The sequence below is a fragment of the Canis lupus genome, chromosome 26 (genome assembly GCF_048164855.1).
Source record: "Canis lupus baileyi chromosome 26, mCanLup2.hap1, whole genome shotgun sequence".
Classification (NCBI taxonomy): Eukaryota; Metazoa; Chordata; class Mammalia; order Carnivora; family Canidae; genus Canis; species Canis lupus.
This window is the reverse complement of record NC_132863.1, coordinates 26271158-26288255: the sequence shown is the minus strand read 5'-3', so window position 1 is coordinate 26288255 and position 17098 is coordinate 26271158. Positions and strand designations below refer to the sequence as shown.

Here is a 17098-nt window from a genome sequence, read left to right as displayed (position 1 = left end):
CCTGACCAATTAAAAACGAAACAGAATAAAGTCTTAACAGCAACAGCAGCACGACAACCTTACCTCTTTCATACTGATACCTAGAATGGGTTTTTCACTACAAATTATGGGACAGGATATCAATACTTCTTGTACTTTTCCAAACATTGAATCTCTTTGATGCTTTTGTATATTTTTCTCTGGCCCTGGCATACTGCTTAGTTAGGGGAAAATCTTTCATCATTTTAAGGTTCAGCTCATAAATTACTATCTCCGGAAGACTTCCCTCACTCCCCAAACTAAGTTATTTTCTTCCTCTTTTGTGCTTCTCAAATTCTCTATTATAGATAGTACAGATCTTACAATATTGGGCTCTAATCATTACCTGATGTGTCAGACTCTGAGTGCCTTGAGGGAAGGGTCTGTGTTCTACTCATTTCTTTATATCCAGTGCCCAGAAGTGCCTGACACACAGTGCCACTCATCATGTCTGCTCAACAAACATTATTGTGCACTTACTACATGCCAGGCACCGTGCAAGGCTCTGGGGATACAAAGATGCATAGGGAACTCACAGACCAAGAAGTAAACCCACCATGAAAACACAGCCCTCAAAGTCAGGTGTGTACAGGGTTCTATGGGAGAACAAAAGAGAGATATCTTCTCCCCATGGGGGTGGGGATGAGGAGAGAAGGGAACTCAGGGGAGACTTCCAGGTGGAGAGGGATGGGAGCAGTATTGAGGGACACTGCATGTGCAGTTGTGGGAGGGGAGTACGGCACATTCTGAGAAGTGTTTCAAATGACAATTGGGGGAGAGGAGTATAGTGATGGGGGGGAGGCTGGAAGTAGGGAGTGGAAGGAGAGGATATGTAATTATTCACAAAGTAGGCAAATTACACAGAATCACTTGTGACTTGACTATGGCCTAGGATCAGCCAAAAAGCTCAAGTAAATCACCTAGAAATGGATATGACAGGGCAGCTAAGTTACTCATTGTTCATCCAGGCGCTCCAGCTTCTACTCCCGGGTTAAATTATGTCATCAAAGCATTACACCCATGCACCATATCCTCTCAGCCAGAATGGCACATTATGTTCCCTTTTTTAATGAAGAATTATTGGGTTGAATAAACAGGGCATATAGTGGGAAAGAAGCACCCAGTCCTGAGACCGAATCTTGACTTCACTGCAGCTGGATGATACCGGCTAAACTGAATTGCACTTTCCTTGTCTGTAAAATGTAAACAATGATTCCTCCTCCACAGGATTGTTGTTAAAATAAAATGAACAAATGCACTTGACCTATAATCACTCAAAGGTGTTTGCTATTGCTTGGGATGGGGTCCTTGTTATGTTTTGTAAACTCAAGGTGGAAAACTTGGTCTTTGACTCCTTTGCCTTGAATTCTAGTCATCCCAACCTCCCACATTCTCCCTGGACCAAGGGCCAGTCTTGATGGGTCCCATGGTGGGCAGTAGGTGTTATGGTCAAGTCTGCTTGCCACTAGTAGGCCTGTGGCCACGACCATCTCTCACACCACACAGGGAACACTACTGTCAGAGAACTGACAGCTGGCTTGACTTGTGTACTCTTCACTCTTCACTCAACTTTCTTAGGCCCAAACACAATTGCTTTCTGTCAAGTTTTAGCTTGAGAAAAATGTTTTCCCTATAGGAGATTTGGTATGTTTTCTGGATTCAGAAAGTGGACATTGGGTGAGCCAGTGATTTTCCCTCTTGGCCTTTTCCCCAAGAATCCATCAGCCAATTGTATGGCTTCAATGTGGATTGCAGTGATACTGGGAAGTAACACTTTTTTCATCTTTCCTACCACCAAGTTATGTCTCATCCTTAAAAGTCTTACTTAAAAACTTTGTTTCAACCTATAAGCTATCTCAGACCCTTCCAGAAAGGGGGGTGGTACAAATCTAAACTAAATCGACTTCCTCCTTATCTGTGGAGTCTATCCTCTAGAAACCCAATGAAGATGAATTAAGGCATTTGGGAAATGGCTGAGGATCTTTGGACAGATCCCACTGACAAACCAGGCAGCCAACTGAGGAATTTTTTGAGCACCCACTTCTGAACTACCATAGGAATTCAGAACCTTCTCCCCTCTTGCCCTCATTACTGTTTATGGTAAAAGATAAGAAACAGGGAACTCTGAGTATAAACCTACTCCAGCCTTTGAACACTTTGGGGAATTGAAAGTAGATCCTCCTCAGTGAAGGGCAACCTGGTTTACCCAGCTCCTTTTCTGGGATACACAAGCAAGGAGGCACTCAGGGCCGAATAGGATGTGCTATGAAGGTCACAGAGTCCAGCTCAGCAGCATCAGGAGTTAGGCTCTAAGGATTCAGGTCCTAGGCAGATGTCTGGGTCAGGACTAAACACTAAAATGGATCAGCCTTCTCTAGGCTCTGCTTCCCTCCCAGGTTCACTAGAAACAGTCCTCAGAGCTCAGGGGTAGACCTCTAAGAAGGGAAATGGGATGGGGAGGGGCTGGTCAAAGGTCCAGGCCAGGGAATAGGGCATTGAGATTGGATCTGTACATGCGTGCATGAGAGGCTGAGAAGCTAGGGACCAGATAATTCCAACTTCTGCTGCTTAAGCCAGTCTCTGCCACTCACTTGCTTCTGCCACTGTGTGACCCAGGCAGTCCATCTGACTTCTCTGGGCAGAAGCCCCTGGTATTGGTACAAGTCTTATATACTCCAGCCATACCAATTCCAAAATATTCCTTGCCCTTGCATACTTGCAGGCTGTTTCTGCTGCCTACAAAGCCCATTCTCTGTATGTGTGTTAGCAAATTCATCCTTCAAGGTCTAGCTGAAATGTTGCCTCCTTTGGTAAATCTTCCTGAACTCTCCCTAAAGAACTAGTGGGTATCCTCCTTACTCCTGCAGTGCTTTCTTCTCTACCACTCTGAACACAGCTACCACAGTGTATCCTACCTGTTGCATGATATGTTCTCCCCACTAGATTGAGTTCTTGAGAAGCAGACTGTTATGTTTATTTTTGTATCTGCTGCAACACTTAGAACAGTGCCTGGCACAACAAATCATCACTGGATGAACGAATGAATGAATGAATGAACAAACAAACGAACAAACAGTTGGTCCAGGAGGCATTGCCTGGGTACCAAGGAAGGGATTTCATCTTGGGAAGGCTTCCTGAGTAATACATATAAAAAAACAACAAGCACAGTTCTTGGTATCTGTTAGAGGTTGAAAAAAACATTTGCTGAAATTCAGTCTATTGTGGTTTGAACTTCTTTGTTTGATGAGGCAATAGGCTCCATTGTCCCATCTGAAAAAAAAGATAAAATTCACTAAAGGAAAAAAGCCTCATTCAGTTTTAAACACAATGACCTACCTTCCGTCTTTTTACACCTGGATCCATTAACCTATCACCAGCCATGTCATAAGTCTGACCTTTATAGCTCAGTTAACCAACTCTAAGATGTCTGTCACCCTTTAAGTGCTGAAAAAGGTGTAAACCCAGAGAAGAGTGAGAAAAATCTCAGAGTGTGAGCAGGGACCAAAATAGCTGGGCTGAACCAAAGATTTAGAGATGGCAGACAATACGTGTGATTGATTTGCTGGCCAGAAGGCGGGATTTCAGTTCCTGAGAAGCCAATGCTGAGATATTCGGTAGTGGCAGGCAAAGGAGAGAGCAGAAAATAACAAGGAGAAAAAACATAGCCCGAAGAGGAAAGAGAGCGGCAGACAGCAGAGGCGGTGGTGACATTAGAAGTGGCATTGGGGGCAGCAAGAAGCAGATCAGCTGGCGGTGCTGCTGTTCACTCTTGGGAAACAGAGAAAGTGGTGGAGGAGGAGAGAAAGATGGATCTGTTAAACCAGCATGGCCTCCGGGGGCTATTCAGGAGCATTGCACCTGTATAGGTGTGATGCCAATTCAGACTGCACAGATCTGGAGAAGGAGCAGGAGAATGATTAGGATCAGATGTTTGGTCAGGATCACAGCAGGCTGGAAGGTATTATCAGAAAGGCCAGAGAGGAAGTCCACAAAGAAGGACCAGGCAAGAAGCGTTAAATTTGGAAACATGAGCAAGAATGAGGAAGAAAGAATAAAAGACCCTGATCAAAGAATCTGGGTAGCTGAGGTCATAATCTAAGATGATGACTGAGTAACAGGAACAAGGCATGACCTCAACACTCATAGGAGGTCCAAGTCCCATCCTAGAGGCTGTATATGCAGAAGGACAGTGACAAAGAGGAGTGTGACTAAGGGAGAGTGGCTGGGAGAATGAAGGAACCACTCATGTGAACCCTGTCCTAGGAGGGAAAAATGAGGGATGTTAAGACTGGAAAAGGAGGAACGGCAGGGGACATGCCAGTCTTCGTAAAGCCAACTGACTACGGATGAAGGAGATTTATTCTGGTTGACACACTGGGCAAACCAGCACAGGAGATTATAGGACATAGATCTTGACTCATGATAGGAAACAACTTTTAAACAAAAGTGTTATAATTATAGCAGCAATGATTATAGCAGCTATTACCATTGCTGCTATAATTAGAATGCCAACTATATACCTGTATTAGAATGCCAACTATATACCTAGCATTGCACTGGCACTCTAGAATGTAATGACCCCACAAGATAGGAATTCCCCCCAATTTGCAGATGAGGAAACAAGTTCAGAGAAGTAATCATTCAGAGTCACAAAGCTAATAAGTTGCAGGATTCAAACCCAGATGTGTTTGAAACCAGGCATTCCATATTGTCGGACAACTTAGACAGGCACCTCTTTCCCCTCCCAGGACATCCTACACCTCACAGTCCTAAAGAGTGATGTCTTATCTCACATCGTAGTGAGCTCCATACCCTTCTGCCATGACCCAGGTGCCAGAGCACCACCACGTACCCAGTTATCCAACCAGAAGCCTCATATGACCCATGACTCTACCCTCTCCTTCACAGCCCACATCCATCTTTTACCAAAGAACTATTGGTTCTACTTCCTAAACATCAGATGGGCTCCGTTCATTCGTTCATTCATTCATTCATTCATTCAAATATTCAAGGACCTACTACTATATACACAGTGCCTGGTACACAGTGCTTGTGTGTTGGCTCTGGGATAGAACAGCAAACAAAAACATTCTTGTTAATTTCTAGTTACAGTCTAGTGGAAGAGCCATGGGGCAATAAGTGCTATGAAAAATAAAAGCGGTTGAGGAGCTAAGAGGGATGAGACAACCATTTTATAAAGGATGGTCAGGGAAGGTGGCCCCATGAATAGAAAGTGTCATTACCCACAAGTCTTCAAGGGCTTTCCATCAAGAGCTTTCCAGGGAGAGGGAACCAGAGGTATAGTGAAAGGGTACAATGTTTCACAAGATTAATAAGTTCTAGAGATCTACTACTATACAGCGTAGTGCCTATAGGTAATGATATACTTTAAAATTTTGCTAAGAGGGCAGATCTTAAGTGTTCTTAGCACAAAATAATAATAACAAATAATGAGGACAGGAGGAAATCTCTGGAGGGGATGGATTTGTTTATGGCATAGATTGTGGTGATGGTTTCATGGGTGTTTATCTTCAAACTTGTTAAGCTGCCTACATTAAATATGTACAGCTTTTTGGGTGTCAATTATACCTCAGTAAAGTGATTTTTAAGAAACAAGAGCCTTAGTGACTTGGTCCCTGACTACTCCTGCCACCTTTTTTACCATTCCCCACCTGGCACTCTGTGTTCCAGTGTGTTCCAATCTTCCAGATACTTCCATACATTGTTCTATCTGAATCACACTCCTCTCCCTGGGGAGGCCTTCTTTGACCCCTTACTTATCACAGTTCTTATCATGCAATGTTGTTATCACATGCTGTTAACTGGTCTCCTTTTATTGACTACACAGTGCCAGAGAGCAGGGCCCATAGTCTGTCTTCCCTACAGTACCCCTACACCTAGCACAAGGCCTGGCTTGGATACATATTTATTGAATGAAAATGAGTAGAAGTGTTCAGGGAGAGGGGAAACACTACTATAAAAAGATTTCCATATAGAGCTGCCTTGACTATTCTCTAAGGGTCCGTTCAATGCTATATTTTGTTTTAGGGAAAGCACAAGGCATCAGTCAGTAGTCTTCCAGGTTGAGGATCAGAGTGAGCTGGTTTCCTCATCTGGGCAGGTAGACAGAAATGGCCTTGACTGCTGAGCAGTGAGGAGTAAGGCAGCTCGAGAGGACATGTAGGATCATGGTTAAGAATGTATGCTTACGGGACAAACTCTACTCGGTTCAAATCCTAATTCTTTCATTTTCTTGTTATATGACCTTAGGCAAATTATTCAACCTCCCTTCTGCTTACTTTTTCCATCTGCATCATGTCATTAGCATGTGCCTCATGGAGTGGTTCTGGAGATAAAATAACAATATATGGTATTAAGTCCTCCGTAAAAGATAGCAATAATAATTACTATTGTCTTCCTAGTAGATGACAAGCAACTCTAAACACCTCACTGTATGTAGCCCCATCACCAAGGCTGTGTCCCTCAGTGTACAGTTCTTGAGTGTCATGGGCTGTCAGCATTGCAGGATTCAGGGAGCTTGTTAAAAGTGCATATTCCTAAAAAAAAATAGTGAAAGGGAATAAAGGGGAAAGGAGAAAAAATGAGTGGGAAATATCAGAAAGGGAGACAGAACATGAAAGACTCCTAACTCTGGGAAACGAACTGGGGGTGGTGGAAGGGGAGGTGGGCGGGGGGTGGGGGTGACTGGGTTACGGGCATTGAGGTGGGCACTTGATGGGATGAGCATTGGGTGTTATTCTATATGTTGGCAAATTGAACACCAATAAAAAATAAATTTATAAAAATAAAAAAAATAAAAGTGCATATTCCCAGCTCTGAACGTAGACCCTACAAAACCAGTGTGAGGCTGGAAACTGGGAATCTGCATTTTTAAAACATGAACACCTAAGGTGACTCAGTTGCCTGCTAAAGTGTAGAACCACTGCAGTAAGGACCCATCATTGTCAGGAGTGATGACCTTGTGCCAGGAAGGAATGGGCATGCTGTGTGCACTATCACCTCTAATGTACCAAGGCAGGAAGCATGTCACCCATTTATAAAAGCCTTCTATTAAAATTAGCTCAATAGCCAGGACCTGCTCTCTGTGACTTGGCTCTGCCATCATCTCTGGGTTCTTCACCTGACATCTCCAGGCTAATCCTAACTTCAGGGTTCATCAGCACCCCAACATTGAGATTCCATTGTGTTGTTGTATATTCACATCAAGAGTGGTCTAAGATCATCCTTCCCCATCCATTGCTGTTAGTTCAGTCCTCACATCTGGGTTTTTGCCTTGGTTTCCCTGTCTACCAGACAGGGTAGATCCCAAGCTGAGATTCCTAGGACCCTAATCTGTTTCTCAAGGTCTCAGATTCCTTGCCTGGTTCTCAGTCTTCTCCAGAGAGTGAGAATCTAGTACCCGTACACCTGGGAGTTGGGTAGAATCCTATCTGAAAAGATAGGTCACTTGGGGCCAAGATATCACTACATGCCAAGTATTACCTAACTTTGCTCTTTCCAGCTGAGCGTCCTTGAACAAATGACCTCACTTCTTTAAGGTTCATTTTCTTCATTTGTTAAACAGAGGATGATAAGAGAAGGCTTGTAAGGAGGATCCAGTGAGATGATGCACTGTGGTAGGTAAAATAATGGCCCTCCAGAGATGGCTACATCCTCATCCCTGGACCCCATGACTATGTAACCTCACATGGCAAAGGAGTCTTTACAGATGTGATGAAGGTAAGGATCTTCAGGTGGGGACAGTATCCTAGATTATCCAAGTGGGCTCGATGTAATCACAAGCTTCCTTGTAAGAGGGAGGCTAGAGGGTCGTGGTCAGAGAAGGAGAGGTGCCAACAGAAGCAAGAGTCAGAGTGGCATCGTTCTGGAAGGGGCCGCCAGCCGAGGAATATGGGCAGCCTCAAAAAGCTGAGAAAGGCCAGGTACAAGTTCCCTCTTGAGCCTCCAGAAGGAAGCCAGCCCTCCAGAGACCTTGCTTTTAGTTCTGGTAAGTCCTGTTTCAGACTTCTCACCTCCAGAAGATGAGAAATCTCTGTTACAAGCCACCAAGTTTGTGGGAATTTGTTTCAGCAGCAATAGGAAATGAAAACACGAATGCGAAGCATTTAGCAAATTCTGGCTGGTAGCAGGCATTCTCACAATATTGTTGTCTGTCTTCTGGCTCCCATACTCTCTGGCCAGAGATGGACCACCATCCTTGGCACTGCTGCTAGCCCAGTCATGGAGTGGTGATGCCTCAGAGATCAGCCCCTACCATCAAGTCAATCCCCCAGCTCCTATCTCACCAGAGCCCTGTTTCCTTTCCACCATACAGCTGAGGTCCTAGCCTGGCCTCTGAGCCGACCTCGATTACAACTAATTTTTTAAAATTTCAAACTTGAAGGTTTAACCATTCAGGTATCTAGAAAATGCACTGGTCAACATACTTTGAAACCATCTGATTTAATACACTTGTTTTGCAGAAGAGCAAGATAAAACACAAAGGGAGAAATGACTTTTATCCAAAAACCACAGAGCAAGTTGATGGAGGAAATGCAGCTAGCATCCCTGTCTCCTAGGGAGGGTTCTCTCTGTCATGCTACACCCTCCACGCTGGCTCTGATTTGCCTCCAAGCACTGTCTGTTTTTTGGTTTTGTTGTTGTTGTTGTTTTTGCACTTACAGCCAGTCTAAAAAGGGCGCTCAGGATCGCCCACAATGCCCAGCTTAGCTTCTTGACAAACACCTTAATGGTGCAGCGTTACCTCTTGGCTGCCACCAGCTCTTGAGTGGGTGGTAAGTGCACTAGCGGGAACTCCCTGGCGCTCTGCTCCATGTCCTTGGCCCATTCCCAGGAGGCCACCACAAGCCAGACAATCACCATACCCAAGGAGATGGCACATTTGGGGTTTTGGGTCAGCACTGGGTTGTCCAAGTTTTCCAATTTTGAGGAGGCCTCCTCCCAACACCAGGAGAGGGACCCTGCTCTTATTCACTCTCTGAGGAAGGAGGAGGCCTCACCTTCCTCACCCGTTCCAGGGCCTTCCTGCCAATCTGCCAGAGTTTTCTGTCCCCTGGGGTTTGACATACTGATGAGTTGAGAAAAGGGAAGAGGGAAAAGAAAGATCATGGTCAGGCCTCAGTTTTTCAACTGTAGCAGGCAGATGCTGAAGTAGATAACCCCTAAATAATTATATAGAGTATAAAATATATAGTAATTTCAATTTGATTGGATTGAGCATGGAGACTGTCTCTGGTTCCTTGCTGTCAGTTTTAAATCTAGGCTCCTTAGCACAGAACTCAACAAGCTTCACAGTCTGACCCAACAACAACAGTATGTACCTTTCTAGCCTTATCTTCTGTCATGCATGCCCTACCCTTTTAGTGCCCACCGCAAAGACTCCCCCTGTAGCTGCTGATGATCTTCTTGTGTCGACTACACACATTCTGTGCCTCTTTCTGTCCTTCTCCATAGAATGCCTTTCCCACATGGCCTCTCCAAGATGAACTATTAAATATCCTTCAAAATGCAACTTGATTGCCACTTCATCTGGGAGGACTATCCAGGGCATGTGAGGTCTTCCTCTGGGCTCCCAGTGGCACTCTAGGCACCCCTCACTCACACTGTCTTTCACATTACATTGTAAATACTGTTTTACCTGCCTGGGGGTCCCACTAACTCTGTGACTTACAGCCTGGTGAGGGAGACAGACCCTGAAAGACTCAGTGTTTCACTGAGTGGAATGAAGGAGAAAGAGAAGACATTGTGGATGCATTTGACAGGAGATCCAGGCTGTGATGTCAGGGACAGCCTCCCTGGGGATGTCACACCTCAGTGGAGAACATGTGTTTGAGCAGAAGAGAACTAGGTGAAGGTGGAAGAACGAACACCCCAGAAGAAAGAATGTCTTATTGAATTCCTGAGATGGGAAGGAGCCTGCCCATTAGAAAAAGAGGAAGAAGGCCAAGGTGGCCAGACTTGAGTCAGAAGGTGCCATATGTAGAAAGAAGCTAGCAAAATGGGAAGGATTCGGTCATGTAGGCCCTCACAGGCCTTTTTAGGCAGCTTGGTGGGTGCCAGATATAAGGGGGTTCATAATACCGTTCATTCTACTTTCATGGGTGTTTGAGATTTCCCATAATAAGAATCAAAAGGAGGAAATGGTAGTAGAGGAGTAATAGTAGCTAGTCTTCATCCTAAAAGCCATTTTAAGCGAGGTGAGTGTGAGAGTAGCATGATCAGATTTAAAAAAAATTTTTTTTTTATTATTAAATACTTCCAGCACTCAGAAAGGCATAAAAATAATAAAACATATCTTAGATAATCGTCAACCAGCTTTGTTAAATCTTAGCTCTGGCCACATTTGCTTCGGAGATAACTGACCCCTGGGTGGATTTATTTTTAAAAGGTCACTCTGGCTGCCATTTGAGGAAGGATTAGAGGCAGGCAAGAGAGGCTGAGCAGGTGGGAAATTTCTGAAGTCTAGATGGGATAAAATAGAAGTTCAGACTACGAAGGAGGACGTGGAGGTAGAGAGAAGTGGATGCACAGAAGATCTGTGCAGGAAGAGGGACCGCTGGGGCTTGGTCATTGATTCTGTTGAGGCAGGTGAGATGAGGAAGGGCTGGCAGATGACCCCTATCTCTCTGGCCCAGAGCTTTTGGGGCACAGAGAACAGTGTGCCCATGAGTGTGTATGGTACAGAATTGAGTTTTTAAATTATTATGGCTAACAAAGATTATTAATCACAGTGCCTGTTTTTCTCTATCTACTTTGTTATAACAGCCCATATGATCTTTGAGAAAATGTTGCCTTTTATATATATGGCTTTGCCGTTTTGTATATGTCATTAAAGCGTAGTTCAAAGTTGCCTTTTAAAATGAATGCATGGAATAATGATGAAGGAAAACTAGCAAAGGATGTGGATAGAATCAATCCTGAGGTCCAGAGAAACCAAAAGCTTTGTTCCAAAATCTCTCAGTTGGGGAGGGAGCTGGAGCTGGGGTTTGCAACTTCTATACATACAGACACTATTCCCTAAGACAGGTACGCAGATCTAAGGTATGCTCGGAAAAAGCTAAAGGCATGTGGGCAGAGCCAGCACCCAGCTGGCTCAGGAATGGGCCTCAGTCCCTCCACCTCTCTACCGGGCTCCGAGCAGGTCACTTTTCTGCTCAGAAACCTTTAATGACTCCCCTCAGCCTCTGGACAAAAGCCAGTTTCACAATCTGCTCTCAGCCTCCCTGTCCAGCCTCTTCTCATACACTCTTACTGGAAATAGCAAGTAACGCGATGCCTCGGGCACATCAAGTTATCTGCTGTTTCCTGAACATGCCATGCACTTTTGTGCAGCTTTGGTTCGTGGTTTTCCTTCTGTCTGGACTGTTCCCTCACCATTGTCTGTCCTCCTCTTCCCTCAACGGTTCATCTTTAATACCAGCCTTCTTCCTACAACATTCTCTGAGAGCTTCATCTCCTCCCCACATGGTGCTCCCCAGCCCTCATTTACGCCTCTAGCATGCATTCATTTGTTCTTCAAAAAAAGGCACTGACTTTTGTGTATGAAGCATGATTGAGAGAAGCTGGTGGGGGCACAGACAATAAAATCAATTTTAAAATATTTAGAATGTGCCAAGGGCTGTTCCTGATACTGAGGAGATACTGGCTGCAGTCTATTAAGAACCAGTTCCTTTCATTTTGAGTTCAAACTATACCATATGATAAGGCTAGGCATGTCCGAAGATCAGTCTCTTTAGTACAGTTATAATTAGTTTTCTTTGCCCGGAAACTACCCCTTTCAAAGACAAGTGGGACAACCCTGAAAGTGGGAAAGATTGGCAACAAAGGTATTGCAGTAATCTATAACAAGCATGCAGACTAAGGACAGAAAATCCAGCTTCTAGTCCTAGCCTCTTTATTAGCTACATGTGGGTCCCTGGGCAAGATGTGGATAGGTCACATAATTTCACTGAGTCTCTATTTGCTCATGTATAAAATGAGGACAATATTTTCCCTATCTTACTCGTGGTGTTACCAGGATCAAGTGGGGCCACACATATGACAGCATCTGCAAAGTGCAAAGCACCTTTCAGATTCAGTTATGAGACTGTTAAAGTAATAGGAAAAACCACAATAATAATAAGAGAAATGAATTTAAAAAGCAGCAGATGAGATTCAGGTTAGGTAAAAGGGAGAACTTCCTAAAAGTGAGAATTTTGGTTTTTTTTCCAGACAAGAATGAACCTATCCTGGGAGGCCATGATCATATTGAAAGAAATGTTTGGTGTAGGAATCTGTTAGTGTTTCTTAATGGACCTGCTCCACTGCTAGACACATCGGGGCTCTAACTTGTCTTGACTATAGGTACAAACCAAAGAATGCTCTCCATCTACAGCAGATCCCTCAAAACTGGTCTAGAGGGTAGGAGTCCATGATGCCTTCCATCCAGGCGTCACACTACAATACTTGTGTGACCCATGCTGATCAGCTTGTCTCTTTCTCTCTGTACTGACCTTCCTCAGAATCGCATTGGAAAAAAGGAGGACCAAAACGCTATTTGTGAGATATTCTACTCAGCTAATAATAAGAGAAAGGGATGCTTTAAATAAACCAAACACAGAAAGCCAATTAGAGAATCAGTGGGGTCCCCTAATGTGCAAAATACAAAAGAAAGACTCAGAATGCAAAGGAGAAAACAGACTGAATGAGGTGGGGATTTTTTTTTTTCATTTTGTCTTTTGGTAATGTTAGATCAGAGATGTAAAATCAAAAGCCAAAGATAGTGAAAATGCTTTCAACTAAGAAGTCAGGAGACCAGAGAAAAGTTTCAAGTTCTGAATCATCTACTCTTAGATTTAGAGTCCTTGGGTAACTCATGGTAATTCAAGAAATGTCTATTAAGTACTAGTATGTGCTTATTTGGTGACCTCTAAGATCATGGCCACCCCTTGGTTCCTCCTTTTAGTATGTCACTACCACTAGATGACAACCTACTGAGCAGGTTTTCAAGGGTGAAATTGTGGGATCACTGCCACCTCTATTTCCCTTTTTTTTTTTGCCACCTCTATTTCCAATGAAGGAAGGACAGGTGGGCAATGAGTCCTATCCCTAAGAAGCTTTTTAGAAGGGACCTTAAGACCCACCTGTCCATAAGCATCTATTTCAGATTCATGTAACTTTTTGGCACAAGGGATAAAGAGTAGAATCACCAGATGCTCATTGAATAATTGACGATGAGCATTGGGGATTGTGTTATATGTAAAAACATAAGATGTTTTTAGGCCCTGCCTAAGAACTGCAACTTTTCCTCCCAAATAATGTTTACGTATTAAAAAAAAAAAATTAAATGGCAAACTGGCTGGGTCTGCTTCAAAGTGTTGCCCTAAAGAGAGAGGAATAAATAACTAGAGAAGTCAGGGAGTTTCCTAAAGAAGTGGGATTGGGATGAAACTGTAAGGAAAGGTCACAGATGGATGTGTGGAGGTACAGGTACAAATGGCATGTGGATGTGCAGAGAACCATGGGTAATTTGTCTTAGGATAAAGGAGAGACAAACTTGTCTGGAGTAAGAATGTGTACCTATGAGCAGTGGGAAAGGCAGCCTTCTAGAGAGGAGGTTGTTTGGGTTCAGACTCCAGAGGACTTAAAAAAAAACAGCAAGAGGAGTTAAACATTATCTGCTGGCTGAAAAGCAACCATATTTCTGTAAGGTTTCAATCATGTGAGCCATTAGTATTCAATGAAGGGATAATTAGGTGCAAATTGTTGAGAGAAGCAGTGGATATATTCTTCTATCTTTTAGAAATTTTTGGACAATATATTAGACATTGAAAATGGAGTCATCATGGAATTAAGGGTGTTTTTTTTTTTTTTTAAATCAGGTCACTTGGAGATAGGAAACAATAGAAATAAAAGGTCACTTCTCTGAATGAAAGGAAATTAAGAGTTCAGGGGGCCCCAGGAGACCATGCTGGGACTTGTCTGATTTAAATTTTTTATAAGTGATCCAGAAGTAGAGCAAAGTGAAAATTTCAAAACTGCAGATCATCTTAAACCTTTTCAGGTAGAGAAATGCTCTGCCAAAGGAGAGAGAATCGAAGGAAGATACTGAGTGGGATGCAAAATGGTAGATAAACATCAATGTGAGGAAACGTAAGGTAATGCACTCTGATAAAAATAATCCACGTACAGGGTGTTGGGTTCCAGGCTATCAGTTTTGACACAGGAAAGGGATCGGAGAGCTACTGCAGATTGTTTCCTAAAGGCAGTGTCCTAACGTGTCCGGGTCAGGAAGGCTGACAAAGATATAGACAGAAGCGGGAATGGACCTCAAAACCAAAGAAGAAATCATCCTTCCTTTGTGCAAGACTACAGAGTCCCACATCTGGGACAGTGGTCAGGTTTACATCTATTGAAAACGAGGGCCCAAGGATATCTAAAAAAAGGCAACTACAATGACCCAGAGGATGAATGTGGCTTTTCTATGGGTGGCTGGTCATAGGGGGTAAGCTCAAGCATGAAAAGACAAAGGCTAAGAGAGGTGGAATAATCAAAGCCTGTAAAGCTGATAAGGATAAGGTGTGGGTATACATAACCTTTCCTCCACATCCTGACATACTTAAGCAAATAGCCTCCTCTTAATGCTTGAAATATCACAGGAATAAAAGGGTTTCAGAGTTAAGATCAACTAGCCCTATCTCTACATCAGAGATGATAGAATTCAAGCCTAGAGAGGGCAAGGAAATGGCCGCAGGTCAAGAAGCCACCAGAGGGCAAGGTCAGATTAAAGCCCAGGCCTCCTAAAGTCCAGGCCAGGGTCTTCCTACCTCACCCGTTGCACTCAGGAAGACTAAGGGAATCTGGCATTTTATAGGGTATAAACTTATGAAACACATTACTTTGAGATATAATAAAGCTGAAAACACAAACAGGCGAGAGAAAGTTTCCACTAAAAGTCAACCAGCAATAAGATCTTTGAAAGACAACTACCAACTGGGGCAAAAGAGACTTTTTTACACCCCCTAATTTTTTGGGATCATGTACCCGTTTGACAATCTGAAGAAATATAGGTATTCTTTCCTAGAAATATACATATGCATGCATAAACACAATCTTGCACAAAATTTCCAGCCCCCTGAGTCCCATGCCCAATTAAGAATCCCTGTTCTGGCATATTCTTCTGAACAGACTGCCTGCTTCAACAAATGCACTCCATCTCTCAGGATAACTGAGGCAATCACTAATTTTCCTCAGCAAAGAACTCTGTCCTAACTTACTACTTATCATGTATTAGAATGGCAGACCTCCAGGTTGGAAGAGACCAGAAAAATGATCTAGTCCTACTGCCCCCCAAGCCCCTCCTCTGTGATATAGAATAGCGTCATGGTTAAATATGTGGTGACTAGAGTAAGCCTGTCTAGGCCAGAATTCCAACTCCATGGCTCCATAGCTGTGTGACCTTGGGCAAGTTACTGAAGTTCTCTGAGTGCGTACCCTCACCTGTAAAGGGGGATCATAGAGTAGTCATGAGGATGAAATGAAATTATTAACATAAATCATAGCACCAGACCTGGCTCATAGTGAGTGCTCTGTAAATGCTAGCTGGCATTGTTGTTGTTATTATGCGTGTAACCGTGCAGGTTTTATGCATGTATCCATCCAAGCCCCTCCCGGAGGTTTTGCTTGCACATGTCAGTGATGAGCAGCTCACCGCCTCCTAAGCTGGTTGAGCAGCTCTGATTGTTACAAACTTCTAATATTCAGCTGACATTTGTCTTCTTGCAACCCCTACCCCCACCCCTGTTGACCCTAATTCTGCCCTGTGGGGCCACTCGGAGCGAGTCTATCCTCCCTCCACGTGACAGCCCTTCAGATACGAAGACAGTGATCGCAGCGATCGAGTCCTTCCCCCGCCCTCCCGTCCCCCACCCCCCATCCTCTCTTCTCCAGCTTGAACATCCTTGGTTTCTTCTCCCAGCCCACAACATACTGGCTGCGCTTACTATTTACTCCGAGGCGTCGTACGGTTTCCCTCACACATAGTCATGCAGGCCACACACCCCACCGCCACACAGCAATCCCGACCCTCCTGCTCCGCCCCCGCCCGCCGCCCCTGTCCGTGGTGCTGAAGCAGCTCCCGGCCCCGCGGCCCTTCCCGGCCCCTGCGGCGGGCAACCCCCGGCCCGGCCCCCGGCGCCGACCCCGCGCGCCACCCCCGCGCCCCCGGCTGCAGGCGCGGCCCGGCCCGGCCCAGGCCCGGCCCCGGCGCCGCCCCCCGCCCTGCCCGGAGGCCCCGCGCCCGCGCCCCGGCCCGGCGCGCCAGCCCCACCTGCCCGGCGAAGGGCGCCTCCGCCTCGGCCGCCCGCGCCGCCGCCGCCGCCGCCGCCGCCGCCCGCGCGGCGCCCGGGAGGCAGCAGAGCGCGGGCAGCAGCAGCAGCAGCCGCCCGGGGACCCGCCAGCGGCTCCAGCGCGGGGCACGGCCCGGCGGCGGCGGCCCCGGCGCGGCGCGGCCGCCCCGGCTCCTCGGCATCCCCGCGGCGGGGCCCGGCCGCCCGGCTGCGATGGCGGCGGCGGCGGCGGCGGCGGCGGCTCCGGCTCCGGCCGGGTCCTCCCGCTGCAGCCGCTGCGGAGCCGCCGAGTCACGGCGCCGCGGACACGCGCCCGGCCCGCCTGTCTTCGCCGCCGCCGCCGCCTCGGCCGCCAGCGCGCCCCCGCCTCCGCGCGCCCCGCCCCGGCGGGGGGCGGCCAGGGGCACCGGGGCAGCGCCCGGGCCGGACCGCGGGGGCGGCGGCTCCAGGCCAGCCCTGGGGCACCGGCCGGGGAGCGGCGCGGGGGAGGGGTCTCAGCGGCCAGAAGCACAGCTCGGGAGGGAGGGTCCGAAGGGGTGGGGACGGAGCAGGGGTCTAAAGGCAGCCCTGAGGGAGGGGGAAGGGGCTAAAAAGCAGTCCCGGAGCGAGAACTACGCGATGGCTCCGAGGGAGATATACTGGGTTGGGGGTCCCAGGCCAAAAGACTAGCCCTGGAGGAGGGGGGCCCTGGAGGAGGGGGTCTGGGAGACAGCCCTGGGGGAGGGGACTGAGGA

The 17098-nt window shown here is 46.2% G+C and overlaps 1 protein-coding gene across 1 annotated transcript in view; it reads right to left on the bottom strand.

The window, feature by feature from the left end:
- Nucleotides 1-16546, bottom strand: part of MMP24 (matrix metallopeptidase 24) — a 42678-nt gene extending 26132 nt beyond the window's left edge. Inside the window, exon 1 of the mRNA XM_072800720.1 lies at nucleotides 16346-16546. Coding sequence (XP_072656821.1) covers nucleotides 16346-16546 — 201 coding nt within the window. The remainder of the gene's footprint in view (nucleotides 1-16345) is intronic.
- Between the last annotated feature and the right edge of the window lie 552 nt (nucleotides 16547-17098).